The sequence below is a fragment of the Mastigoproctus giganteus genome, chromosome 8 (genome assembly GCF_048544385.1).
Source record: "Mastigoproctus giganteus isolate SK-2022 chromosome 8, ASM4854438v1, whole genome shotgun sequence".
In the NCBI taxonomy this organism is placed as follows: domain Eukaryota; kingdom Metazoa; phylum Arthropoda; class Arachnida; order Uropygi; family Thelyphonidae; genus Mastigoproctus; species Mastigoproctus giganteus.
This window is the reverse complement of record NC_143582.1, coordinates 43617840-43643357: the sequence shown is the minus strand read 5'-3', so window position 1 is coordinate 43643357 and position 25518 is coordinate 43617840. Positions and strand designations below refer to the sequence as shown.

At 39.1% G+C, this 25518-nt stretch overlaps 1 protein-coding gene across 1 annotated transcript in view; it reads left to right on the top strand.

Annotated features, from left to right (window-relative positions):
- LOC150081495 (uncharacterized) overlaps positions 1-25518 on the top strand; it is a 74158-nt gene that overhangs the window by 26126 nt on the left and 22514 nt on the right. Inside the window, exon 3 of the mRNA XM_090379330.1 lies at positions 22564-22629. Within this exon, the coding sequence (XP_090235456.1) occupies positions 22564-22629 (66 nt within the window). The remainder of the gene's footprint in view (positions 1-22563; positions 22630-25518) is intronic.

Below are 25518 nucleotides of genomic sequence, written 5' to 3'. Positions count from 1 at the left end.
ATATGAATAAGAAGACGATTCTTTAAACTCTGTATGAAGATTTAGAAAAAAGGAAGGTTGTACTGCACAGCCTCACGGATGATAGTGTATAGCAGTGGTTTGCAACTGGGGTGCCACAACAACATTCCAGGGGTGACATGTAATTTGGGTTTAAGTTACCTAAACTTATTTTTTTAAAAATTTATATACAGTAAACCCCCGCTATTTGCGGTATCTGTATTCACGGTTTCGCGTATTCACGATCGCCGATTTAATATAAAATGAAACCTAAAAAAATGTGAATTTTAAAGCGCCGTGAATATTTTCCGCCATAAAAAAGATGAGCCACATGAGCGTGGCTAAAATTATCTTTCCCGGTTAAAACAGCACTCAGTGGGTGGGGGGAGAGGGGGTGACAAAATTGCGAGCGTGGATGTTTCTCGCTAATCCTTGTTCAGTATGTGTTATGCGCTTGTCATGGAAGGTTTCGTCGTTTGCTTTTAATTTCTATGCTTATAAATTGAATAAATTTATCAATTTATAAATTGATATGCTTACAAAAATGATAAATCTACCGTTTTGCAGTGTAAAACAGACTTTTTCGAGTGAGTTAACGGAAGAAAGTGACTTTATTGTGGAAAAATTCTTTCTAACCCCTACAAAAATATGGCTACGAATAACAAGAGAAATGTGAAAATATCAAAGAAGGTGATGACATTAGCGAATAAAATTGAGTTATTAGATAAAATTTCTAATGGTGAAAGTGTCTCCTCAGTGTCAAAATATTATAAAATAAATGAGTCAACGGTACGATCAATCAAAAAAATCGGAAGAAAAAATCCGCCGTAGGGTCCGTGAAAATGCGCTAATTGCTTCAAAAATTTGCTCTGTAACTCGTGATGTTAAATTAGAAAAAATGGAAAAAGCTTTAAATCTGTGGATAGAAGACCGAACTTAAAAATAAAATTCCGTTAAGTTCACTCATCATTCGTGAAAAGGCAAAACTCCTTTATCAACACTTTAGCGAAACTGGTGATCGCACTGGCGGGATAAGTTTTTTTGCTAGCAAAGTCACTAGTTTGAAAGATATGTTTGAAATTTCTAATAAATATTACATTTAATATTAAATTGTTTCTTATTTTCATTTCGATGCCATATGCTTGCATTTCACTATGTACTGTCTATGTACATAGTCATATTATGAAGGTACATATAATACATACATACATAGACAAAATTTTAGACTAGTTTTTCTTATATATTTCATACTTTGGAACGGAACCCCTTTATTTCTATGGGAGCCATAACTCAGTATTCGCGACATTTCTCAGGAACGTAACTCCTGCGAATAGTGGGGGTTTACTGTATTTATTTCGTTATAAAAAGGTGTACGATATCTTTTTAATTTTGTGGTGATCTATAATTGATGTTTATTTAGTACCTCTGTATAAAGAATAAAATGATTATATATATATAATTTGTATTATGAATTGTAGTTTTGTTTATAGCTATATTATTGTAATAACTATCATATAACATATTTTTTTAATATTATATATATATATATATATATATATCCGAGGTAAGGCATAAAACAAATGTAAAAATTAATGTAAATACACATGTAAATACAGGAATTTTAACCACAAGTTAACACAAAACTACAGAAATTTAACAGAATTTCATCGAACCAACAACAAACCACCATAATAGGCATTGGCTTTAAAATCGGGGACTTCGGCCAATGCGACATCAGCACACAGTGAAATGCTAATGCGACTGCGCCATAAAAATTACCATACATAAAACCAAATTAAAAGCGGGAAATTCCCTTTTCGACTCCACGACCTCCACTGGACCACATTTAAGTAAGTAGTTGTAGTATAACAATATAAAATGCTTACCCGTTGGGCTTTGTGTATTCTATCACAGTTGCTGAAGAGATTGTAAAAAATTAACTAATTCATAATTAATACTAGTTTAGCTAACAATAATTAAGAAAATTAATATAAACATAAGTCCTTAGTATCCAGAATTAAATAAAATAGCAAAGCTGTGATAGATACAAACAGAAACGGGTGAGTAAAAAAGCATTACATCGAATGGGCTGTTAATCCACTCAAAGCCCTCGATGAAGTAGGGGATTGACGGCCACGTGATGTAAAGCAAAAATGTATAAATTGTATAAATATTATTATATAGTTATAAAATAGTATTGATGATTACCTATTGCTACAGATACATAAAAAATTTTCATCAGTAATTATCATGAAAATTTCTTTAGCAATACGCAATAAGTTCCTAAATGTATAGGCCATGTGAATTTAAGATAACCGAGACTAGGCTAACTTAAAGACCAGTATTGTATTAATGCCAATACCTATATGTATAAAACACCAGTACTTAAGAAAATCGAACTATTGTAAACGTATATATATATATATATATATATATGCAGAGAGAGAATCGGATCTAATAGGCAGAAAATTGAATAGGGGTGCCACAAGATAAAATAAATTATTTAGGGGTGCTGCTATTAAAAAAAAGGTTGGAAACTCGTTCTACTCCAGGGAAACCCCTGAATGTAGCTCTAGGAGGTTCCCCCAACTGTGTTTAACACTGTGATGAATACAAACACTGTAAAGGCCAGATAGTGTAGATTAGTGTGTGTTTATGTAGTGTTAGTGAGGATTGTGTTGGTCTGTTGTTCATCTGTCCTCTTAGTAGGGGCTTATGTGGAACATAAAAGCCCCTAGTTTACTGCCCATTGCCACAAGGAAGTGGGCCTGTCAGTATGGAGTGAAAGCTCTGGCAGAGCAAACCTTGGGGTGGCTGGAAACGTCCAGGGAGAGCCCAGAAAAAATATAAAATTTTTGTTGAAAGGAAATATGGAGGGATAAAAGCTTCACGGATGAGTAGAAGCATCGAAGAGTGTTATGTGAAGACCATCTACACTTAACAAGATAATCCTAATTTCCTTAACTGTATTGTCACTGGAGCTGAGTGTTGGGTGTTTCAGTATGACCCAGAGACAAAGCATCAGAGCATCCAGTGTACTTCAAAATTATCACTAAGGCTCAGAAAGTTTCATTTACAGAAGTCCCAGATCAAAGTGATGCCGATCATGTTTTTTGACAAACATGCTGTGATTCACAAGGAAATTGTACCTGAAAGGGAGCCAGTGCTGCATTCTACGTACAGGTGCTTCAAGGACTATTGAAGTGCATTTTCCATGTGAGGCTGCAATTTCAAGAGGAAGGCATCTGGTTCTTGTCGTATGAGAATGCCGTGCCCATTCCAAACTTGTGAAGACATTTGTGATCAAACATGACATTGTTTGATCTAGCACCATAGTGGCATAGTGTTTGGGGTAAGGTGCCACCAGTGGTTTCCCACATCTGCACCATAAGTACTCTTGTGAAGAAATACAGTGTTCTGTAAAAACAAGAATTGAGTGTAGTGTGTGGTTTATGTTAGAGTTTTGCTATGTTCTGTTATGTTTCTGGCTACTTGGCTGCAGGGCTCCAGTGGGACTCTATGTTGTCTGCCACCACCACCACTGGGAGATGAGCCGAGCAGTCCATTTTCTCTGGCTAGTCTCTGCCAGGGTTGCTTGAGCTTCCTGAACAGAGACCAAGTAAAAAAAAAAAAAAGTGTGAGTAAGGGTGATAGCAAAAGAGTGGGAGTGAAAGTGGGTAAGAACTAGGAAGATGAGGAAAGAAGACATCCTCTGAGGGAGAGAGAGGTAGGGAGGAACCAAAGAGTTGGATCTCCCTAGGTTTCTCTGTGTCTGGGTGGGTTTCCCACCCAGATACAGAGAAAGTAGAAAGATTGCAGGGCTAGCATGCCCTGTAAAGTAGAGCACCAATTTGGCCTCCCACGCCTGAAGTCAGGTGTCAGCAATACCTGACCCACTGTACAGTACACAGGTGAATAGGTCAAGGATCCTGTGTCCAGTAACCAGGGCATCAACATTGTCTTCATGTGGTGAAGTTCATGCAGGTTAAATTCTTCTGAGGTTTGTTCTTTTGTGTGAAAATGCAGCCTGGGAAAATGCAGAAAGTTCCTTGTAGTGATCCTTGTTTGTGATGAAAAAGAATTCTTTGCCGTGAGGAAGAGAACCTAGTGATTGAAGCATCTTGCATCTAAATGGATGGTAATGATGACAAATGTAAAGGACATGTTCCCAGTCCTCCAGCATTCTGCAGTTGCAGAGTAGATTTTCTGTAACTCCAAGTTCTGCAAGTTTGGAGTTGAGTGATCCATGGCCATTGATTATACAGGGTGTTTCAGTTAAACGTTTCAGAACTTCTAAGAGGGGTAGGGTACATCCTGACAACTCGAAATCATATAGCAATGTGGGGTCGGAAATGTTTTCCTGAAGTGGTGTTGTACACAGAAGCACCATAAAGAAAAGAGACCGTAAGTGAGAAATCGTTTTAATAATACATGAAAAGAAGCAAAAGGTACATGGATTAAAGTAAGTGTTCGAAGTTTCTTCCACGGGCTACAATGCACGCCTCACATCTCCGACGCATGGACATCCGAACATTCTGGAATACTCCAGGCGAATTTCGAATTTCTTGAACAAGAATGCCAAGTTAGTAGGATGGATGATTACACGAATGCTGAGTTAGCCGATATGCATTTGGCGTACGGGGCTGCAAATTGTAGTGGGCCAGCCGCACAGCGTTTGTACGCGGAACGATATCCGACGAGGCGTATTCCCAGTCATAATTTCTTTGCAAGACTGCACCAGAGGTTAGCTGAGAGAGGTTCATTTGAAAGAGCTGACAGGGACAGGGTAAGAACAGCACGGACTCCAGCCGTCGAACAGAATGTGCTGCAGCATGTACAGGGGAATCCAAGAACGAGTACACGAAGTCTAGCAAACGCAGTCGGGGTTTCCCATTGCAGCGTCTGGAGGATCCTCCGAGAACAAGACATGCATCCGTTTCACGTGCAGCGTGTCCAGACACAGCAACCGGAGGATTATGCACCTCGTATTGCTTTCGCACAGTGGTACCTTGGAAAATGTGCTACAAATCCCCTTTTTCCTGCTGAAGTGTTGTTTTCCGATGAGGCATCCTTCACAAGGGAAGGAATTTTCAACACGCATAACGACCATATCTGGGCGGTCGAGAACCCGCATGCAATACGACGTCGTGCAGCACAGATTCGATTTTCGGTCAATGTATGGGCCGGTATTATGGGAGATCACCTCATCGGACCTTACCTGTTACCGTGTCGTCTAACCGGACCTATCAACTTATGAGAGATGAACAGATTTCTGCATCGACGCAACAGACAATGTGGTTCCAACACGATGGAGCCCCTGCCCATTATAGCGGAGATGTTCGTAACTACCTGGATGTCACATTTGGTCAACAGTGGATCGGACGTGGTGGTCCCGTGCGTTGGCCTGCTCGGTCACCCGACCTATCATGTCTTGATTTTTATTTCTGGGGTCATATGAAATCGCTAGTTTATGACACCCCTGTTGACAATGCTGAGGAGCTGGTTGCAAGAATCGCAGTAGCTGCCGAAGAAATTCGAAATTCGCCTGGAGTATTCCAGAATGTTCGGATGTCCATGCGTCGGAGATGTGAGGCGTGCATTCTAGCCCGTGGAAGAAACTTCGAACACTTACTTTAATCCATGTACCTTTTGCTTCTTTTCATGTATTATTAAAACGATTTCTCACTTACGGTCTCTTTTCTTTATGGTGCTTCTGTGTACAACACCGCTTCAGGAAAGCATTTCCGACCCCACATTGCTATATGATTTCGAGTTGTCAGGATGTACCCTACCCCTCTTAGAAGTTCTGAAACGTTTAACTGAAACACCCTGTATATGTGGCATAGAACTCCAAGAAGAACCATAGGGGATGTTTAGGATAGGTGAGTATTGCATTTGGAATAAAGCATTTTGTTTCACTGCTCTTAGTTGATTGGTTCCATTCATTTTGCTAATATTGGATAAGATGCACTGAAATATTCTTCTTCTTCTCCTGTTTGAGAGGGTTAGAGAGGGCTAGGTTATAATTGAGAATTATCTACCCCCATGACATGGTGTTTGTGTTGGGGTGCCACCAGTGGTTTTCTGCAACTGTACCTTTGCTTCTGTGTGTGATTAAACAGAACTCTGTAAAAGACAGAAGCGTGAGTTGTGCGTTGTTAGGTAAAAGTGCAGTAAAGTGTTCATTGTCTAACAGCCCCAGGGGTTTCCCCCATCTCTGTGTCTGACCTTCGAGGTGGCACTCATGCATGAGGTGATCTCAGCCGTTGGGCTCCTAGTGGGACCCCTTGTTGCCCACACTTAGCCCCAAGGAGGCAGGTCAGGCATAGACGGATTGCATTAGAAGTAAGTACTCTAGCAGGCCCTGCCACCTAATTTCCTAAGATTTCAGTGGCAAGGGCCTAAAAAAAAAAAAAAAAAAAAACATATTCTGTTAGAGTAGGGGGTGAAGACTGAAGAAGGGGGGGATAGAAATATGGAGATGATAGGGAAGGCAACCCCAGAAAGGTCAGTGGGGACTGACCTTTTTCTCCTGGCCCCACCAGGAGAAAAAGGAAGGGAGGGGGAGGAGACAGAAACCCGTCCCCTACCTCTCCCTACTAGGGGAGAGTGGTTTAAAGTGAACCGAGTTAAGGACCCAGTTAGAATGCCAGGTAGCCAGGGAAAGCAGTTGACATCTAGTGGTGCACCAGTGGCATTGTCAGTCTTCATCTAGGAGATTGTCTTATTGGTCACATCCATAAGAGTGAAGTCCAGTAGTATACGAACCTTTTGTCTTTCGTAGATTGTCTTAATTTGTGGGTTGTCTCTATTCAAAGGTTATGGAACATTCCGGTGGTGGTTCCTAGGCAAGTTGTTGTTCACTTGGTAGTTATCTTTGGTGGGTGACATCTTTAGAGAATGTATGGTAGTTCTCACCAATGATGGTAATGCTGGTCAAGTTTTGCTGCCTTGTTCCAGTGCCATCATGGTCCCTGGGTTCATTTAGTAGAGGGTTATCACGTTTCTGCGATTAGTTGTCTTCTCTTCAAGAAAAGCTGCTGTGCGTAGTTGATGAGAGCTTGATACTGTTCCTTAGTATCTGGTAGGTGGTTTTCTTTGCCTTTTGGTATATAAGTCAGCTTTGTGATAAGCTGGCAGCGGAGGTCATCGTAGAAGGAGCACTTGTGCATGAGGTAATCCCAGGTCCTCATTTCCTCCACAGGAGCACGTTAGGTCCTCTTCTAGGTCAAAGGTTGTTAGTTTTGCCTTTATTGCACCATGGCCAGTAAGCAAATACGTAGCGTACAGACCTGGAGAAAATCGTGTTGGGGATTTTGGATAGACTCTGCTAATATCTGGGATGAATCTCCTGGTGATTTCCCCCTTGGTTGAATTTGTCCAGTGGTCCTGCCACACCTGCTGCATGTGTGCTCGAAGTCTCCTCTTCTCTGTTTTTTGGTTGTTGGTAAGATTCAGCTCGAATCCCAAGCAGGTCTGAGACACGTCCTTAGAAAGATGATACAACATTCCAATTCTCACCACCTCCGGGTTGAGGGGGCAGGCACCCCACCAGGACCTGAAGGGCATGAGTACTCACAGTGCAGCAGGCACGAAAGATGGAGAGCAGGGCCATGCGTTGAGTGGAATCCAGGATTCGTCTGTTTACTGCAGTCGTAGCCTTTCCAAACTAAACTCCGGCTGCATACGTAATCACAGGAATGAAGATAGCCTTGTAATACAGTGAGAGGGTTCGCTTGTTGAGACCCCAGTCCCGATGGGAGATCCTAGCAACCATGGCAGTATAGTTTCTTACTTTGGTTCTGATGTATTTGAGATAAGCTTGGAAGGAGAGGTTTCTGTCTAGTACTATGACAAGATATTTGAGTTGCTCCGACAACTTTATGGTCTTGTAATACAGAGAGTTCCTTTAAGAAGCAGAGTTTGTTTTTGATGGTGATATGGTCAGGCAGTGTGTTTTTGCTGAGTCCTGGAGGATTTGGAGTGCGTGGTTTGCCAAGGTCTCAAGCTGGGCCCTGGAATTTGCAGCCACTGTCAGGATGAGATCATCAGCGAAGACTTGTGAACGAACCTCCCTGAGGTCAAGGCATAGAAATTCGTCCATCGCCATGTTCCATAAGGTCGGCCCCAGAACCGAGCCCTGTGGGCAGCCACGGTGTATCCGTCTTGTGAGTTTCTGATAAGGAGTGTTTACTGTGATCACCCTATTTGAGAGGTAGCTTTTCATGATATTGAACAGATTGTCCGGTACATTTGTTTGCCTGAGTCTGCGGAGGATGCTTGGCCACCATAGTATGTCGAACAGCCCCACGAAATCTATTGTAATCATCAGCAAGTATTTCCTGTCTGCTTGGCAGGACTCAGTGAGCAGTGCCTGTAGAGCATCAACCGTGGAATGCCCCAGTCTGAAGCCATATTGGTTTAGTGATACTAGGTTTGCTTTGCAATGGTCAGGCCACATTCAAGGTGTGGCCTGACCATTGCCTTATACAAGGGAATAATCACCTCCCTATCCCTGCTAGAAAAATTCCTGTATATCATTGACAAGACACTATGAGCTACTCTTGCAGACCATCTGCACTGCTCAGAAAACTTCATATCTGCCTGCACAATTACCCCCAGGTTCTTTTCATTCTCTACCACTGTCAGTGTAGTACCACAGAATTGATACTTCACTCTGGGGTTACTGCTTCCCATATGTAGTACTTACATTTGTCAATGTTAAGCTTCATTTGCCATCTCTCAGCCCACCTGCTCAACTTTTCTAGATCCTGTTACAGCAGCATACTGTAATTAGTGTCCTTAACAATCCTGCCAACCTTTCTTTCGTCCGCAAACTTGGACATTAAGCTTGATATACCATCATCAATATCATTTATAAATACAGAAAACAACAATGAACCCAACACTGAGGGACTCCACTAATAACATTAGTCCACGATGAGCAGTGTCCATTGATTACCACTCTCTGTCTTCTCCCACTCAACCATCCCTTTATCCATAGCAGCAATTTGCCTCCAATGCCACACTGCTCCAATTTGTCCTCCACAATCCATTCAAGAAGCAGCAGGATCATTCTGAAAAACCCACCCAGAGACCACTGATACTATTTATACAACAGTATATCCAGTGGTGAGCTGTGAATATTTTAACAATGGACTCACAGTTTTGCCAACTTTTTATTCTTCTTTTTTTTACAACTAGGAAAATATAATAGATACATTTTATCATAATAAAATTTTATTATTGCGAATTAAAAATAACACAAAATATTTCCCATATTGCAAATAACATAAAAGACTATCACAAAATATAAGAATGTTTTGTATATAAAAACAAATATTACATAAAAAAAAAAAACTATTCTAGAAAAGGTACACAAAAAATCACAGATTACATGAAAAAAAATGTTTACAAAATATTCAAGAAAAATTTATTCTAAAAATTGCCATATAGAATTTATTTCTTTATTAATATTTGTTGTTGATCTGCTTTGCTCAATAGCTGAGTTATGTTACTGGGAAAGATCTGATGTAATGATCCGAATCAAATTGAAGCATTGGTTTTCCATTAAATTTATGGTCATCCTATCTGTAATGTGTTTAATTGTCAAAGATGTTCTTTTTATTGTTACAATATTATTCATTATGCTGAGAGCCTGCTCAGCTTCAGCACTGCTAATTGCAGTAGTTTCAAGGATATTTCTGGCTTTTTTTAATTGAAAAGGGAATGTCACCCAATTTTAAAGATTAACTGTCTTTAAACAAAATCTCTGAAATCGTTAATTTTTATTTCATATTTTATTAGAAAACTTAAATTTCTTATTCCTTTTTCACCCTCTTGCCATAGAGATGAAAGTTCTTCCATATTTCTGGGTAGGTTCTGGGAAAATTTCTGGGAAAGTTCTTCCATATTTCTAGGTTGAAAATTTTTTTCAATTCCTCATCAATGATATCGTTATTTTCTTTCTTTAATTTAAAATTACTCTGTTGCATTAATCCTTTAAGGATAAAACAAAGCAGTTTAGTAACATGTCATGGGGTAATTTTTTAAATGTGTTCTTCCTTTGATTTTGATTCCTTCAAATTCTTTTGACTTCAGCATGCACTCAATTTTAGCTTCATAATTTCCTTCAGAAATATTCAAATTAGCAATAGCATAGGTAGTTTGAATAAATAATTTATCTGCTTTTACTATAGTGATGCTGTGACTTTGTAAAAGCTTTTGAAAGGTAAGAGACCTGAAGATGTCGATCATTAGTGCTAAATTGTTAAGAAATTCCAGATTTAAAAATCTGTTTAATAATCCCAACTTATGATTTAAAATGTTTGCACAAAGCGAGATAATTCCTCCAAACTGTAATTTCCGTCCACAAGCTGCCCATCATGGCCCGAATGCATGGCCGATCTTTATAATTTCCACATCAAGTTCTTTAGGAATCATCCTTAAATCGTGCTAGTTTTTTGGAACTTGGTGATATAATGCACACAGTTTATCTGGGAATATTTCAAAATGATTCACTTCTTTTATATTTTTTATAGAATCACCTAATGCTAATTTCAAAAGATGAGCCAGGCAATTCCAAATAATGATGTTTGGAAATTGTTGTAATGTGTGATTGAAACGCCAGATTTTTTCCCCAGCATTACAATAGCACCATCAGAACAAAATCCGATAAGATTTTCTTTTAAATACTTTTCGGAAAAACCATAGCTATTTAGAGGTGTAATTACGCTAGCATGTATGCATTTAGCAATTGTCTTTTCTAGTTCAATAAGATCTATAAAAATCATAAATGGCTCAGCAAGTTCAACGTGTAGGTAAAGATTTAAGACACTTTGGATAATGTTGTCACCTCATCAATTATTATGCAGATTTTGGCATTGTTTTCTGTTTTAGTAAAGATTTCCTTCGTATTTCTTTTGAAATATGTTCAGCGATTCTAATGCCCGAAAACCTTGAATGCAACGAAACTTCCTATATCGACACCATTTTGATTCTGTAATTCCAATTCAGCTGACAAATCAGACATTGCCAGTTTCTTTTTACGAGACTATACACCGAATTAAAAGTTTTGGCAGTTCAAATTTCTTTATCATTCAGTTTGTCAGTGACATTTGGCAGTACGTGTTTTTAAGAATTTTTTATGTGCCACTGACACATCATGAATGGATAGTTTTTTTGCATAAAGATGCCTGTCTACTATTTTTATTCTTTCCATTTGGCTCTGCGTTAATTTCCATCCATTCTTTTGAACCATTACAATGTTTTTCTCGTTCGACACCCAAGTTTTTATATTTAGCACAAACAGAAAAACATAAGTTTCCATTTTGGATGTATAGCCATTTGTACTAAGTTTAAAAAAAAATGCTTGTTTTTCATTCCAGCAATCAGGAAGTTGCTGTTGCACTTCAGAACTAACACAATGATCATTTATAATATCCTCATTATCAATGTTTCTATTCGTAGAATTATTTCATGAAATAACTTCATTACGAACATTAATTTTCTCCCTTACACTGGCAGAATCCGTAGAAGCTGAGGTGTTTTTTTGTTTTTCCAAAAAAAAATTAAAAAATTGGATTGAATTCAATTAATAAATTGAATTCTGGATTTCATTTGTAAAATAAATTTTCAACAATGGGCTCGCAATTTTCAAAAAAAAATAACAATGAGCTCTCACAAGCCCACTATATCTCACCACTGAATATATATTTTTCAAAAATGGAGGTGAACTTGCTGTTAACTACATTCCCTAATATTTTTGTATATATTAGATACATAGACCAGTACACACAATCTGTATTGGGAGTTGCCAACTTTTTGGTACTAGCAAACCACATTTGAAATCACCTTCATAACATGGGATACAGAACTAGCAAATATATGAAGACTAGCATTTTGGGTGCATTTATTATACATACCAGGACTCGACAAACACTGTCATAATAGGTGCTGTGGCAACTTGCAAATTGGCTTTGGCGGGATAAAGACAATATCTTTTATAAGGATTAGCTGACAATAAAAATGTTCCAAAAATCAAGTCATTATTTTATTTTGTATTGATAAAAAATTATTTTAACTTTGTATTGTGTCTGTGTGTGTGTGTGTGTGTGTTTTTGTTTTTTGTTAATTTGAATTATGGTGTTAGCTTTCTTCCACCCCATAAAGACAATATAATATTGTCTTTATGGGGTGGAAAATTACTTTGGTGTCTGCAAGCTTCCTTTACAAAAATTAAAACATTATTGTGTAAATAGATACATAACACAAACACGAAACTGCATCCAGGTAGTAGCAGTACTGGCATGTGATGCAAGAAAGCAAGTGTATGAGTTTATGCAGCATCAGCCAAAAAAAAAAAAAAAAAAAATTTTTTTTACAAAACAATTCCCTCTAAATGTTAGCATTAGTAGAGGCATTTGATGCAAGAAAGCAAGCTTATGCAGCATCAGCCAAAAAAAAAAAAAAAAAAACCACTTCCACTTCACCCCTCTGTTCGTTCGAAATACCTGTCCAGCTGAGCCTTAAACTTATTTAGGAATAAGTTTAAGGCTCAGCTATCAACTTCCACGACAAGGGATGGAAGTCTGTTCCACCAACCAACCACCTGCTGGCTAAAGGCAAATTTCTGCACGTCTATCCTACATCTGTCTTTCCTCAATTTGAATTTATGCCCTCTCAGGTGATTATTCTGAGCAAGAGGAAGAATCCCATCAGCATTGAGCATGCTCAAACCATTCAAGGCTTTATTCACCTCTATCAGATCACCTCACTGGTGCCTAGTCTCCAGACACTGTAATTTGCAAACCTTAAGCCTTTCTTCGTAAAAGCACCCCTTTGTTCCATTCACTAATCTTGTTGCCTTTCTCTGTACTGTTCCAGCAGCTCTACATCCTTCTTGAAATGAGGCCTCCATACCTGTATAGAGTACTCTAGGTGTGGCCTGACCATTGCCTTATACAAGGGAATAATCACCTCCTTATCCCTGCTAGAAAAATTCCTATATATCATTGACAATACACCATAAGCTACTCTTGCAGCCCGTCTGCACTGCTCAGAGAACTTCATATCTGCCTGCACAACCACCACCAGGTCCCTTTCATTCTCTACCACTGTCAGTGTAGTACCACAGAGTTGATACGTTGCTCTGGGATTGCTGTTTCCCATATGTAGTACTTTACATTTGTCAATGTTAAACTTCATTTGCCACCTCTCAGCCCATCTGCTCAACCTTTCCAGATCCTTGCAGCAGCATAGTGTCAGTAGTGTCCTTGACAACCCTGCCAACCTTCGTATCATCTGCAAACTTGGACCTTGATATACCATCATCAATATCATTTATAAATACAGAAAACAATAATGGACCCAACACTGAACCCTGAGGGACTCCACTGATAACATTAGTCCACGATGAGCAGTGTTCATTGATTACCACTCTCTCTCTTCTCTCCCTCAACCACCCCTTTATCCATAGCAGCAATTTGCCTCCAATGCCACACTGCTCCAATTTGTGCAGCAGTCTTCCATGTTAGTTAGTTAGTTAGTTATTTTGGTTTTTAGGAGCATTAGCAACTAAGGCCATATTGCTCCGGGATATGCGGTGGTCATTCTCTGACCTGTCCGCATCCTCCATATTTGGTGGTGACGGGTTCGAACCCCGGTGTAATCAAGAAGCGTGTGCTACACTGCTGCTCCTTCCAACTTGGCTACGGAGGCGCCTAGTCTTCCATGTGCAACAGTATCAAAAGCCTTTCTAAGATCCAAGTATATAATATCAAAGTTATTCCCTGAATCGAGTTCTTTTGTGACTGCATCATAGTATCCAATCAAATTGGTCAGGCAAGACTTCCCCTTAACAAAACCATGCTGTGTCCGAGCTATAACTGAAGTTTTGTCTAGATGACCCTGCAGTGCTTCTTTAACCAGTGCCTCCATTAATTTTCCTGGAACAGAAGTTAAACTCACAGGTCTATAATTGCTTGTGTCAGCCTTTGATTCTCCTTTGTGAATTGGGGTCACATTTGCACATCTCCAGTCTCTGAGTACCTCCCCTGTGTCCAAGGAAGCTCTCATAATTATGGCTAAGGGTTTGCTTACTTCCTTTGCTGCCTCCTTTAATATAACTGGATAGATCCCATCCAACCCAGGTGCCTTTCTTGTCTTTATCTTCAACAATTTCTCCTCCATTTTACTCTCAGTTATTACAAGATTCTCTAGCTTACTGCCAGAGTTGAATACACCTCTGGCATTCCCCTCGCTGAATAACGCCTCATGTGTGAATGTCGATGCAAAATATTCATTTAGTTTGTTAGCTACCCGAGCAGGATCAACAGTTGACCTAGGTGCCTCTGTAGCCAGGTGGGAAGGAGCAGCAGTGCATAGCACACGCTTTCTGATTAGACCGGGGTTCGAGCCCGTCACCACCAAATACAGAGGATGCGGAAAGGTCAGAGAATGACCACCGCATATCCCGGAGCAATATGGCCTTAGTTGCTAATGCTCCAAATAACAAACAAACAAACATCAACAGTTGACCCATCGATATCAAGTGGACCAATCTGATTCATCCCCTTCCTTCTAGAGTTTACATAAGTAAAGAACTCTTTGCTGTTTTTCTTTGCATCCCTTGCCAAAGATTTCTCGTAATCTGCCTTCGCCTGCCTAACCTCCTTTGTAACTTGGTTACAGATCAACTTGTATCTATCATAGGCTTCTGTGTCACTTGTTAATTTGTATGTATCCTATGCATTTTTTTTCTCTGCCATACGTCTCATTAGTTCATCTGACATCCATTTAGGCCTAAACCTTGAACAATATTTCTTAGTTGGTATGTAAAGCCTAGTAGCTTCCAAGATAAGTTCTTTGAATGCTTCCCATTTTGAATTTGCTGTTGGTAACATCATCAGTTGGTCCCACTGTATAGAATTTAAATACTGTCTCAGTCCATCGTAGTCGCCTTTACGAAAGCAATAACCCTTCCCTTTACGCCTAATGGTAGTTACCTCTTTGAGTAAATCCCACTTCAGCACATTGTGATCGCTGCCACCTAGTGGTTCATTTATCTGCAGATTCTTAATGCATGAAGAATCACTACTGATAATCAAATCAAGAGTATTACTCCCTCTACTTGCCTCCCGAACATGCTGAGGTAGAAAACAATCATCCAATTAATCCACAAAAGCCTTGCCAGTGTGTGAGTGACCAGTCCCCAAATTCCAGTCAATATCTGGGAAATTAAAATACTCCCAATTTAAGACTCTGATTTACTGGCCCACTCTATTTCCCTGTACAGTTTCTTATTATACTCATCAGAGTCATTAGGCCTATAGCACACTCCTACTCTCAATTTTGATCTCCCAATGCTTATGTCACACCAAACTGACTTGACACTGCACTGTCCAGAGATGTCGACTGGCTTCACTTCCTTGGATTTTATGTGTTTCTTAAATAATAGCATAACCCCTCCTCCCTTCCTATCCTGTCTGTAGACGTTGTACTCCCCAAATTCCAGTTCTGCATTCCTTATATCTGTATGACACCACGTCTCTGATATCCCAACAATATCTGCCTTTGATGTTTTGAGCAATACCTCAAATTCTTCAAATTTATTTTCTAAACTCCAAGCATTGGTGTACACGCAAGTATACATGCACCTGTTTCTATTCTTAGCTACCCTAACACAACCCATGTGTTTACTTGTACCGCAAAGACTCCCAGCAGTCTCTGAAATATCCTGCATCTTGTTTTTCAGGCTTCTGTTCCTTCCAATAGAAGCAGCGCAAGAATCTCTTTCACCTCTGCCAGTGGCTACTGCTAATTTTTTCGTCTTTGTCTTCCCCCCAAGCTAGCAGTTTTCTGACCCACATAACACTGCCTCGATAGCATCAGCAAATATTCTTGCACCCTTTCTATTTAAGTGTATGCCATCTGTAGAAGCAGTCTCCCCTGTTAACAAGTACAGTCCAGGCTGAAAAAAATTTTACCCCTTGAGCCTTGCACAATCTTTCCAGGGCCGAATTGATTGACAAGGCTCTCATCATATCTCCCTCCTATCGTGTCTGGGCAGAATTGCAGACACTTTCAAATTTAACTCTAATTCATGGCTTTTTTTCAACTGTACTTGTTAAGTAATTCTGCCGGTCTCCTACTCTTGATATCATTAGTGCCAACATGTACAACTATATCACCTTTTGTGCCCTTAAAAGATGATATCCGCTCTACAACGTCATCAACCTTTGCACCTGGCAGACATACCCTGGTCCTGTTCCACCTATCCTTTTTACAAAGCATGTTCCCCGTTTCCCTGATAATAGTCACCAACAACTACTAGTTCCTGTGGGACCAGCGCATTCTGCTTTTGTGCGTTGCCGCTGTGTTGCGTGATGACCAAGTGGAAGCTCTGGCGTTGAGGTGGGCAGCTGAGAGCTTGAAGGGGCCCCTCAATTTAGTTCCTTCGAGGGTATCACCGTGTCCTTCAAGCTCTCATATAGGCCCATAACAACGCTGAGTTGTTGCCTGATTTCGATACATTCCTTGCATTGTGCACACACACACACACAAAGCATCCCCCTTGGCAATATCACATCCCGTACCTGAATGCTCCACAAACATCATGCAAGCAGTGCATTTTAAAAGGCTGTAATTCAGAAGGCAACTGCCCCCCTCAGTTCTCCTCTGAGCCACAGCACTTCCATTAGCTTGAGCCTTTTGCTTTGCTGCTCTGGTTTGAGTCATGATTTCTATTAATTTCAATAAAATTTCAATTTCAGTTCAAAATTATAACCCTAAACTTGTATCCCAACACAGTTATAACAGTATATATATTTTTCAGTGTCAAGTATTAATTATCTACGAGTTCCCTTTATATAACTTCCGTATCAGTTATGTATTAATTAATTATGTTATGTTTATAATCTAAGTCGTTATATGTATTTAGTTAAAAGTACAATTTAATTGACAACGAAGTTCAACAAGTTTAATAGATTCTACCGATCAACTGACAATATTATAACCTATAGTATACTAACGCTATCTAGTTCGGTATATAACATATTGTATGACAAAGGCGGCAATTGCGAACGGTAAATCTACGGATGCTTAAGTATTAATTAACTTTCAAATCTCGCTGGCTCAATTCAGAATAACTTACGATCCTTACTAGGTCTATAAGCTACTTACAGAAAATAATTTGATGTAAAAAATATTCAATAAAGTGGCTAAATATGGCTAAAAAACTTCTCGTTCAGCGGAGTTGCAACTTGTAACACATGGATTTGATACCCTTACCGATACTTTTATGCAATTACAAGGCCGAGTAAAGAATAAATACACCAGATTAATCAGAAAATCACAAAATAATGCTGTACTACTAAATTTAAATCAGATGTTTTAGAAAAACAATAATTTCAAATCAAAAAATAAGAAAAATCCACTTAGCGGCTTTGAACACGTCTGGCTCCCACTAGCCTCGTCAGCAGCCTCCCTAGATAATGTTTATCCAGTTCCTCCTTAAATTTATTTAACCTCTCAACTTCCAAAACGACAGATGGAAGTTTGTTCCAGCAATTAACCACCCGCTGGCTAAAGACAAATTTCCGCACATCTGTTCTACCTCTGTCTTTCTTCAATTTGAATTTATGCCCCTTAGGTTCGTAATCTGAAAAAGTGGAAGAATCCCCTCAGAATTCAGCGTGCTCAACCCATTCAAGGCCTTATACACCTCAAACAGGTAACCTCACAGGTTCCTAGTCTCTAGCTGCTGCAATTTGCAGAACTTAAGCCTCACTTGGTAAGAGGATCCCTTCATTTCTCTCATCAATCTTGTTGCCCTTCTCTGTACACGCTCAAGCAAATCTACATCCTAAAATGAGGCCTCCAGACCTGTACGCAGTACTCAAGGTGTGGCCATACCATTGCCTTATACAATGGGACAATCACCTCCTTTTCCCTGCTAGCAAAATTCCTGTATATCATTGACAAAACCCCATGACCTGCCCTGGCAGTCTGTCTGCATTGCTCAGAAAACTTCATATCTGACTGCACAATTACTCCCAGGTCTTTTTCATTTTCTACCACCTTAAGTGTAGTACCACACTGTTGGTACGTTTCTCTGGGGTTACTTCTACCCATATGCAGTACTTTGCATTTTTCAATGTTAAAACTTCAGTTGCCACTTCTCAGCCCATCTGCCCAAATTTTCTAGATCTTGTTGCAGTAGCACACTAATAACATTACTGTCATTAACAACCCTGCCAACCTTTGTATCATCTGCAAACTTTGACACTAAGCCTGATATACCTTCATCAATATCATTGATAAATATACAAAACAACAGTGGACCCAACACCGAACCCTGTGGGACTCCACTAATAACATTAGTCCACAAAGAGCAGCACCCACTGATTACCACTCTCTGTCTTCTCCCAACCTTTTATCCATTGTAGCAACTTATCCTTAATACCATTCTGCTCCAATTTGTACAGTAGTCTTCTATTCCCAACAGTGTCAAAAGCTCTCCTGAAATCCAAGTATATGATATCAAAATTATTTTTTTGCATCTAGTTCCTTTGTAACCACATCATAATATCCAATGAAATTTGTCAGACAAGTCTTTCCCTTAACAAACCCATGCTGTGTCTGAATTATTGCTGCAGTCTTGTCTAGATGATCCTGCAATGCATCTTTAACCAGTGACTCCATTATTTTACCTAGAACAGAAGTTCAACTAACTATGTGATAGAGGATATATTCGCATTTTAATTAGAGGTGTTTTCAGTGTGTGTATATTTAGTTATTCTGCATCTGTCTTGCCTATAATTCATTTCCTCCCATATTCGACACACAACATATCTGTCAGTGTGTGGCCAGTTGCTTCCCAAATGTGTTGTTTAAGTTCCATAATGGTTCCTGTCTTAAGTGTTTGTAGAAGCCACAAAATTGGACCCCCCATACCAGTCCGCTTGGCACGAAACTCTGTTCAGATATGCACAAACTTCTTTGTGATAAGGTAATATGTTGGAGCTCCATCTGCTTGGAAAATCAAGTTGGACTGGTATTCCAAAATTTCTTGTGCCTTTACTTTGCCCCATATTCTCAAATTTTGCTTGTTTACTTTCCCATGTTAAAAGAGCACTTGTCACTACAAATGATTTTTTTTTCTAGGAAACTGTCAGTTTTCCATAAGCTCAAACAATTTTTTAACAGAAATTTCATCCTTGTGGTGTTTTCACTGAGCAGCAACGTCCATACAAGTTACAGAACATAACATATTACAAGCACGCACGCGCACACACACTGTTGACCTTATGTGTTGAGGTCATGACTGACACATCATATGGATTTCTCTGGGCTTTTTATAAAACTTCCCCAAATCAGCTTCATTGCACCCTCACTGACCTATGTTTACCCACCACCTTGGCTGACAAAGTACCCTTTATGAATTTTCTATAACATTACAGATCTAGATCTACTTAGTGGTTTCTTTTTAAACTGTGTTAATAATTTTGCATTAACAGTGATTTCAGATTACAGCTTGTTGAACCAAAGTATGCACCTTCTTCTTCTTGAGGTTGGTAGTAGTAGGTAGTGGCATGTGATGCAAGAAAGCAAGTGTATAAGCTTATGCAGCATCAGCCAAAAAAAAAAAAAAAAAAATATCACACCATTCCCTCCAAATGCCTGTCCAGTTCCTCCTTAAATTTATTCAACCTATCAACTTCCACAACAACAGATGTAAGTTTGTTCCAGCAATTAACCACCCGCTGGCTAAAGGCAAATTTCCGCACATCTAATCTACATCTGTCTTTTCTTAATTTGAATTTATGCCCCCTTAGGTTCGTAATCGGAACAAGTGGAAGGATCCCATCAGAATTCGGCATGCTCAACCCATTCAAGGCCTTATACACCTCAATCAGATCACTGCACAGGTGCCTAGTCTCCAGCCACTGTAATTTGCAGAACTTAAGCCTTTCTTGGTAAGAGGATCCCTTCATTCCCCTCACCAATCTTGTTGCCCTTCTCTGTACACACTCAAGCAAATCTACATCCTTCCTAAAATGAGGCCTCCAGACCTGTACACAGTACTCAAGGCGTTGTGATTGTCCCTTATACAGAGGGACAATCACCTCCTTCTCCCTGCTAGTAAAATTCCTATATATCATTGACAAAACCCCATGACCTGCCCTGGCAGCCTGTCTGCATTGCTCAAAAAACTTCATATCTGACTGCACAATTACTCCCAGGTCTTTTTCATTTTCTACCACCTTAAGTGTAGTACCACACAGTTGGTACGTTTCTCTGGGGTTACTTCTACCCATATGCAGTACTTTGCATTTGTCAAGGTTAAACTTCAGTTGCCACTTCTTAGATCCTGTTGCAGTAGTACACTGCCATTGTTGTCATTAACAACCCTGCCAACCTTTGTATGATCTGCAAACTTCAACATTAAGCCTTATATACCTTCATCAATATCATTGATATATATACAAAACAACAGTGGACCTAACACCGAACCCTGTGGGACTCCACTGATAACATTAGTCCATGAAGAGCAGCACCCATTGATTTCCACCCTCTGTCTTCTCCCACTTAACCATCCTTTTATCCATTGTAGCAACTTACCCTTAATACAATTCTGTTCCAATTTGTACAATAGTCTTCCATGCGCAACAGTGTCAAAAGCTTTCCTGAAATCAAAATTATTTTTTGCATCCAGTTCCTTTGTAACCACATCATAATATCCTATCAAATTTGTCAGACAAGACTTTCCCTTAACAAACCATGCTGTGTCTGAATTATTGTCAGTCTTGTCTGGATGATCCTGAAATGCATCTTTAACCAGTGACTCCATTATTTTACCCGGAACAGAAGTTAAACTAACTGGTCTGTAATTACTTGTGTTACCCTTCAATCCCCCTTTGTGGATTGGGGATACATTTGCACATCTCCAGGCCGTGGGAAACTCCCTTGAGCCCAAGGATGCTCTCATAATTATGGATAAGGGTTTGCTTAGTTGCTTTGCTGCCCTTTAATATAACTGGATAGATCCCATCCACCCCAGGTGCTTTTCTTATGTTTAACTTCAACAATTTCTCCTCCACTTTGCTCTCAGTTATTACAAAATCATTAAGTATCCTGCTACAATTTGATAACCTTCTGCCATTTTCAAACCTTAATAATTCCTCGTGTGTGAATATAGATGCAAAATACTCATTCAATTTGTTTGCTATTTGAGCAGGATCATCAACAGTCGAACCATCGATGTCAAGTGGACCAATCAGATTCATCCCCTTCCTTTTAGAGTTTATATAAGTAAAGAAATCCTTGCTGTTTTTCTTAGCATCTTTTGCCAAGGATTTCTCGTAATCTGCCTTTGCCTGCCTAACCTTTGTGACCTGATTACTGACTAGCTTATATCTGCCATAGGCTTCTGAGTCGCTTGATAATTTATATGCATCCCATGCATTTTTCTTCTCTGTTACGAGTCTCATTAGTTCATTTGATAACCATTTAGGCCTAAACCTTGAACAATATTTCTTAATAGGTATGAAACTTTTAGTAGCATCCACGATTAATTTCTTGAATGCTTCCCACTTTGAATTTACTGTTGGTAACATCGTTAGTTGATCCCCTGTACAGAATTTAAAAACTTTCTGAGACCACTGTACTCACCTTTACAGAAGCAAAAACCCTTTGCTTTACCCGATGGTAATTAAATCTTTAAGTAAATCCCACATCAGTACACTGTGATCACTGCCACCTAGTGGTTCCTTTATCTTCAAATTCTTAATACACGAATGATCACTGCTGATAACCAAATCAAGAGTATTACTCTCTCTGGTTGCCTCTCGAATATGCTGCTGCAGTAAACAATCATCCAATAAATCCACAAAACTCTGACTAGTGTGTGAGTGACCAACCCACAAGTTCCACTCAATATCTGGGAAGTTAAAATCCCCCATTATAAGACATTCCGATTTACTAGCCCATTCTATTTCTCTGTACAATTGTTCATTGTCCTCAATCGAGTCATTAGGCCTATAACACACTCCTACTCTTATTTTTGCTTTTGCAGTGCTTATGTCACACCAAACTGACTCAACAGTACACTGTTCATCTATATCAACTGGGTGCACTTCTTTTGGTTTTATGTTTTTCTTAATTAACAACATAACACCTCCTCCCTTTCTATTCTGTCTATCCTTATTGTACACATTGTACTCCCCAAATTCCAGTTCTGCATTTCTTGTTTCTGTGTGACACCATGTCTCTGCTATCCCAACAATATCCAGTGGTAAATTTCACCGTGATTACAGTTTTGCAATTATGCCTCTGCTGTAGTACATGCATTTTCTGGTTAGTGAATAAGAACTTGAAAGTATCCTCTATTGCCTGGAATTGGTTTCAGGTTTATATCATGTAGCTATTCTCACAAAATTTTAGTTTTGTAAAAGAGGTTTACAGACACTCCATGTATGACTGGTCTTAATTACATGAATATAGCATTTTAAAATAAATAAATAAAATACCTAACATTTCAGCTGAATACTTGGTTTCTTTTTCTAGAATAGACTTCTCCCTTTTTTATTGCTGGAACTTGGTATTTATATGTGGCCAAACTGGAGAGCACAGGTAAGTAGTGCACATGTGTCTGGTTATGTATTGCTTTGTTGTTTAATTCATTTTCTCTGTAAATGATACCATTAGTGTTTTATATTAGTATGATTTGGTTTTAGTTTAATTGTATATTGTTTAGAATCATCAATTCGCTGGGGGGTAGACACAGAAATTTGAATTTTGTCTTTTTACTTTGCTGTACTTTTTATTAAAGAGTGGCTACCTTATTTAACAATCATATTTTAGCATATGTTTTTCATTTTCCTCTTTCACTTAGATTGCATAGGAGCATCTGCTGATGTTTGTGTTGTGTAGGTTAGGTGTCGTCCAGTGTGGCTCATGTGTAGTGAATGTGCTCCTGCTTTTTGAGATATTTAATGTGTTCATTGACAACCCCCCTATGTATAAATATGTGTTCTTAGAAGTTAAAGTTGTGGTGAGTTCATAGGTGATTTTTTGGTTGTTGGGACCGTGGGGTTGTGGAATTATTTGCATGAGATTATATTACAAACTGAGTAATTGATTTCATAGTCGTACATTGCATTGCATTGCATAGTGCATAGTGATTTTTGGTTGTTGGGACCGTGAGGTTGTGGAATTATTTGCATGAGATTATATTACAAACTGAGTAATTGATTTCATAGTCGTGCATTGCATTGCATAGTGCTTATACTTAAAACTCTGAAATCTCCCATAGAGATACCATTATCCCATAGACTTTGTATGGATGATAATGGCGACTTGAAATATTCCATTTTTGAATTTTGTCATGGAGACGGAAAACATTTACTAGCGCCATCGCAGTATTTTGACTTAATATCATATGTTCATTAGTCTTCACTCATCTTAGCACTGTATTGCTAGTTTTCTTTTCGTCCAGCTGCTGTGCAGAAGCTACCTGCCACCGAATTCACCTACAAAGCAAAATAAACTTATTTCGCTTTCAGGGAAGAGGATTTTAATTAATATATCTTGTGCGTGTTTTTTTTTTTTTTTTTTTTCAATCCCATGGATGAAAACATACCTAGCTCTCAGAACTCTGAGTCTGAGACTATGGACTCAGATGCGAGTGCTAAATCTGCACCAGAACGCCTGTCTAAGTGTGCCAGGAAAAAACGTACCACGATTATGTCTGATTCAGACAACGAATTCCCAGTTAAATCAGCTTCTCAGCGCTTTTTAAAGCAAGCTGGAAAAGAGGGCCCAAAACGGACTGACTTAGATGCTGGGGAGCAGATAGCTAAGACAGCAAATGTAAAAACTGTTGGTAAAAAAGGAGAAAAGGAATTGCTAACATCTAGCTTTGCCAAAACTAAGACAGTGATCAAAAAATGTGTTCAGATCTCCAATACTGATGAAAAGAAAAACTCTCTTACTTCGGATTTCAGTGAAGTAAAGGCATGTAAGAATCATGATGCACAGGATACCTCAAACTTAAGTTCTCTGAGTAATCAAGAAATTGTACATGAATACTCTGAAGTAGATAAAAATCCTGAAAAGGAACAAGCTTTGCCCAAGTCTGACTTGACACAAAACACTTCTTTTGTGGAAGGATTTGATTTTTCTGAACCTCTTGACCCAACAAGGGTATATAATACAATTACAAAAATTAAAAGATCTCTAGGGGAATACTTAGCATTCGAATCGAGTAAGATAACAAAGGTTGCCTCTAATTGTATCCAGGGTTTATGGTCAGATTTTGAGGCTGTAACTACTGCACTAATAATTGAGAATGAGCGTTTAAAAGTCAAGGCAGGGGAATTGCAAATAAGAGCAAACCTTTTTGAAAGCCTTTTTAAAGAAGATCCTAAACTTACGTCTTATGCGGATGTTGTTAGAGAAGACACTGGAACTTGGGCACAATGTCCGGTTGATCGGACTATCCCCTCAGGAGTTATTACTAAAGAACACAGAAGTGTATCTGAATTCAGAACTACAGAATATGATAAACCCAGGAACAAAAGTGCGGTTAGTAGTGATCCTAACAATATAATAATATTAAAGCCTTCACCTGACAGTTCAATATCCAGTGGTCAGGACATAAAAAACAAGGTCACCGACACAATAAGAAAAGAGCACAGAAATATCAAGATTAAAAACATTAGATTGTTAAGAAACAATGGTGTTCTAGTCGAAACGACGAACTATACAGATGCAAAAACCATTTGCAATTCCACAACGCTGACTGGTATTGGTCTGGCTATGGATAAACCCCGTTTGCAAAGTCCCACTGTTCTAATATACAATATCCCCAAGGATTATTCCAAAGAGGACATTGTAGAGGATCTCTACATTAAAAACTTGAAAGACTTTGGCTGTAGCTTGGAAGAGGTGAGGCAAGGAACCACTTTCAGGTTCAGTTCTGGTGCAGGGAATCATGTTACTAACTGGGTCATTGGATTAGCTCCAAAAATATACAAATATATAATGCAAAATGATCGTATTTTTCTGGGGTTCTCCTCACATAGGTTTCGTCATTTTACAGCTGTTTCTAAATGTTTTCGCTGTCTGGGGTATGGACATTCAGCGCAAAACTGTTCGCACAAAACAGTCTCGTGCGGCCATTGTGCCAATGGAGGCCACGTCTTCTCGGAATGCACGCACAAAGAGGAGCCACCAAAATGTGTCAACTGTAAGAGGAGAAATCGAGATTTTCAACATTCTGTTCGTGATAGCTGCTGTCCCGAATACATAAGAGCGGTGGAATTGACAGAAAAGAGAACACAATATGAATAACACGGCTAATCCAAATCCTCTTTTGAGTGTAAATTATTCTTACCAGGGCATTAAAATCCTGCAAATTAACGGCCAAAGAGCTAGAGCAACTATGGACGAGATAAGGGTGGCGGCATTTGAGAATAAAATGGATATTATTTGTATCTGCACAAATTGGTGGTAGAGCAT